The sequence below is a fragment of the Otolemur garnettii genome, unplaced genomic scaffold (genome assembly GCF_000181295.1).
Source record: "Otolemur garnettii isolate 467f Iridium unplaced genomic scaffold, OtoGar3 scaffold00049, whole genome shotgun sequence".
Taxonomy (NCBI): Eukaryota; Metazoa; Chordata; class Mammalia; order Primates; family Galagidae; genus Otolemur; species Otolemur garnettii.
Genome location: NW_003852444.1, coordinates 6218310 through 6221462, shown reverse-complemented (window position 1 = coordinate 6221462; position 3153 = coordinate 6218310). Strand labels below are relative to the sequence as shown.

The window sequence follows — 3153 nt, the reverse complement described above, 5'->3', positions numbered from 1 at the left end:
TCTCACCATATTTACTCCTCCGACGAGACCCGTCTTCAGTAGTAAAACTAGAGTTTTCGAAGCAGTTATTTAATTAACAGCGCTAAGTAGACAAGGTGGAGCCCCGCCCCATAGGAGGAGCTAAGAGCGGCGTATCGAATTAGGTGGCTGGTCGTTAACAAACGAACCCTTAATCTTTCCCGAGGAGGGAAACACACACAAAGGCCCAATCAGAGGCCGCGCTTCCAGGCTCCCCCAAGGGGGCGGGGCTGGAAAGGCACCTCCCACCTCCCAGCCTCCCGCAGCGGCCGTCGGAGCCTCGCGGGCTCGGACAGGCCCTGCCCCCTCGCCAGGCGCGGCGGTTATTGGGCGGCGCGCTCCTCGCTGCCGCTTCAGTTGCTGGGAGAGAGAGGGCGGGGCCTGGGGTGGGCTAGGGGCCCGAGTGAAAGGCGGGGAGGCGAGGGCGGGCTGGGCGGATTCGACGAGCGCCGCGGCGGCTGGCGAGGCGGGCCGGGCGCAGCTCCCCGGTGCGAGGAGCGGTTCTCGCTGACAGATCCCTCCTTCCGGGCGCGCCACCGGGAGGCGGATCCCCGCGGCCTGAGAAGCTTCCTCCGCCCGGCTCTCCCGCCCTCCTTCCCTCTGCCGCGGGTCAGCCGAACGGCCTCTGAGGAGGAGAAGGAGGAGGAGGTCGTCGGGGGCGGCGGGCGGCGACCGCGCTCCCCCTTCTCCGGCGGCAGCGGGGGCAGGACAATGGAGGTGGCGGTGGAGAAGACGGCGGCGCCCGCGGCTTCGGCGGCGGCCGCCGGGGGGCCCTCGGCCGCGCCGAGCGGGGAGAACGAGGCCGAGAGTCGGCAGGGCCCGGACTCGGAGCGCGGCAGCGAGACGGCCCGGCTCAACCTGTTGGACACTTGCGCCGTCTGCCACCAGAACATCCAGAGCCGGGCGCCCAAGCTGCTGCCCTGCCTGCACTCCTTCTGCCAGCGCTGCCTGCCCGCGCCCCAGCGATACCTCATGTTGCCCGCACCCATGCTGGGCTCGGCCGAGACCCCGCCGCCGGTCCCCGCCCCCGGCTCTCCGGTCAGCGGCTCCTCGCCGTTTGCCACCCAAGGTGAGAGCCGGCCGCGGTCGCGGGAGAGCCCGAGAGGGAGCCGGCGCCCTTGTGCGGCGCGACCCGCTGTCATGTCGCCGCCCGGGGTGCGCGGCGGGGGAGGGGCGAGGAGGAGGGTCTGTGTTGGCGACGGTGACATGGAGGGCCCGCGCGCTCGGCGGCGTGCAGCGCTCGCGGAGCAACTTGCTCCGGCGCTGTGGACTTGGCCGGTCTGCTGCTGCTCCTCAGCGTTTTCCTGCAGAGTCGGGTGGCTCGTGCGACCCGCACTTTTGCAGACCTCTGTTTTCAGGCTAGATCTCGGGTTTTTCGCCGACTGCATCGAGTTAACTGCTCCCCCGCTGCTTCTGCAAAGCTTTGTCCTGGTCCATATGATCCTAATCATCTCATCTATACCCCACGTTATTTGAGCTGAGCCGGAGGGGGGAAGGGAGGGCAGAAGATTCATGCGATGGTGACTTTCTTTGATGATTGATTGCAAATTGATGCCGTTTGTTTCCTATCTTGCATGCTTTGGGTTCTTTACCGTAATGAGTTCCCAATTCTTTTCTCTCCCCTCTGTTGGGGACAAAAGAACTAAGAGACGCTGTTTTGTTGTCTGTCTCATTCTAAGGTTTATTTCGAGACGCTAAAGGCTAAAGAGAAATAGAACAAAGTGATTTGGGGTGCAGGTTTTCTTGCATTTTGTAGACAAAGCTGGAAGTTAACTGTTCTCTTTGTGGTGTTTGCTACTGTATAATGAGACTTTTGACAGGTAGTTCCTATTGCCAACGTTAACAGGTTTGAAATATTTAAAGTAAGTTAAACAGTCTCTAGGTAGAATACTTGAGGTTTTCAAAATTTATTACTGCAAACACCAGAGCACGTTCTTGCTAAAAATACAACACAATTGGAAAAAGATCATTCACTTTTAATTTATATTTCCTTTTTAGAGAAAATAGTTGATTTAAGATACCCGCAGTAGGTCAAGGGGGGTGTATGAAATTGATTCTTTAGATCGTGGTCTTAGACTCATTTATTTAACAGCTTGTTAGGAACGGTATCTAGATGTGGGAGACAATTTTCCTTGGGTCTCTTCCTTTCTGCACTCTAGGCAACGAGGTACTGACTGCCCTTTGTTTCTGTTTTTTGGGGGGGGGGGTTCTGGATTTTTTTTTCTTTTTTTTATTCAAGGATGTTGTATAAGGAACAGTCTTGGAAGATAGAGATGTGTCTTCCACCAGTGACAGAGTGCACATCCTTGATTGGGGCCTTTTGACTGAATCCGAATTTTATAGAACAAATCCTTATAAGTGCGGGATCTGGAGGGCCATATGTGGCCTTGAGGCTGCAGGTTCCCCACCCCTCAGAGCAAAGGGTTGGGATGCATATTGTCCAGCATAACAAAGATAACGTCTCTCTCTGGACCAAAGGGTAGGCATGTTTGCTGCCCGTCTTAAAAGATTAAGGTTCCCTAAGCATAGGGTTCCTTGCATTGACTACAACCCACTGCCTGTGCAGGTGTCAACTGGTTGGCATCATGTTGTCCTGTAGGAACTGGGGTTCTGGGATCCAGTGCAAGATCTTGATGCTTTGTATTATGCTATTTCTGTAAGTAATAAACTGTCCTTTGTCTCTGACTCCTGTCAATATCCATGAAACCGGTAGGCTACTTTCCTAGCTTGCAAGTATTTATTTCTTTATTTAAAATCTCAGATCCTGGCTGGGCTCAGTGGCTCACGCCTGTAATCTTAGCACTCTGGGAGGCCGAAACAGGTGGATTGCCTGAGCTAACAGGTTCTAGACCAGCCTGAGCCAGAGTAAGACCTCGACTCGAAAAATAGCCAGGTGTTTGGTGGGGGACCTGTAGAGGGTGCCTGTAGTCCCAGTTAACTTGGGAGATTGGGGAAAGAGAATGGGTTGCTATGAGCTGTGAGGCCATAGCACGCTACCGAGCGTGGCAAAGTGACACCGTGTCTCAAAAAATAAATAAAATAAAATCTCAGGTCCTTCGTATTAGTTTGCTCTGAAGTAAATGGTCCAGTACAGGTGAAACTTAAATCTTCTTTCTTTTTTTTTTTTTTTTTTTT

The 3153-nt window shown here is 54.7% G+C and overlaps 1 protein-coding gene across 1 annotated transcript in view; it reads left to right on the top strand.

Moving 5' to 3' along the window:
- The first annotated feature begins 409 nt into the window (after positions 1 to 409).
- TRIM24 (tripartite motif containing 24) overlaps positions 410 to 3153 on the top strand; it is a 134844-nt gene continuing 132100 nt past the window's right edge. Inside the window, exon 1 of the mRNA XM_012806293.2 lies at positions 410 to 1087. Within this exon, the coding sequence (XP_012661747.1) occupies positions 730 to 1087 (358 nt within the window). The 5' untranslated portion in view covers positions 410 to 729. The remainder of the gene's footprint in view (positions 1088 to 3153) is intronic.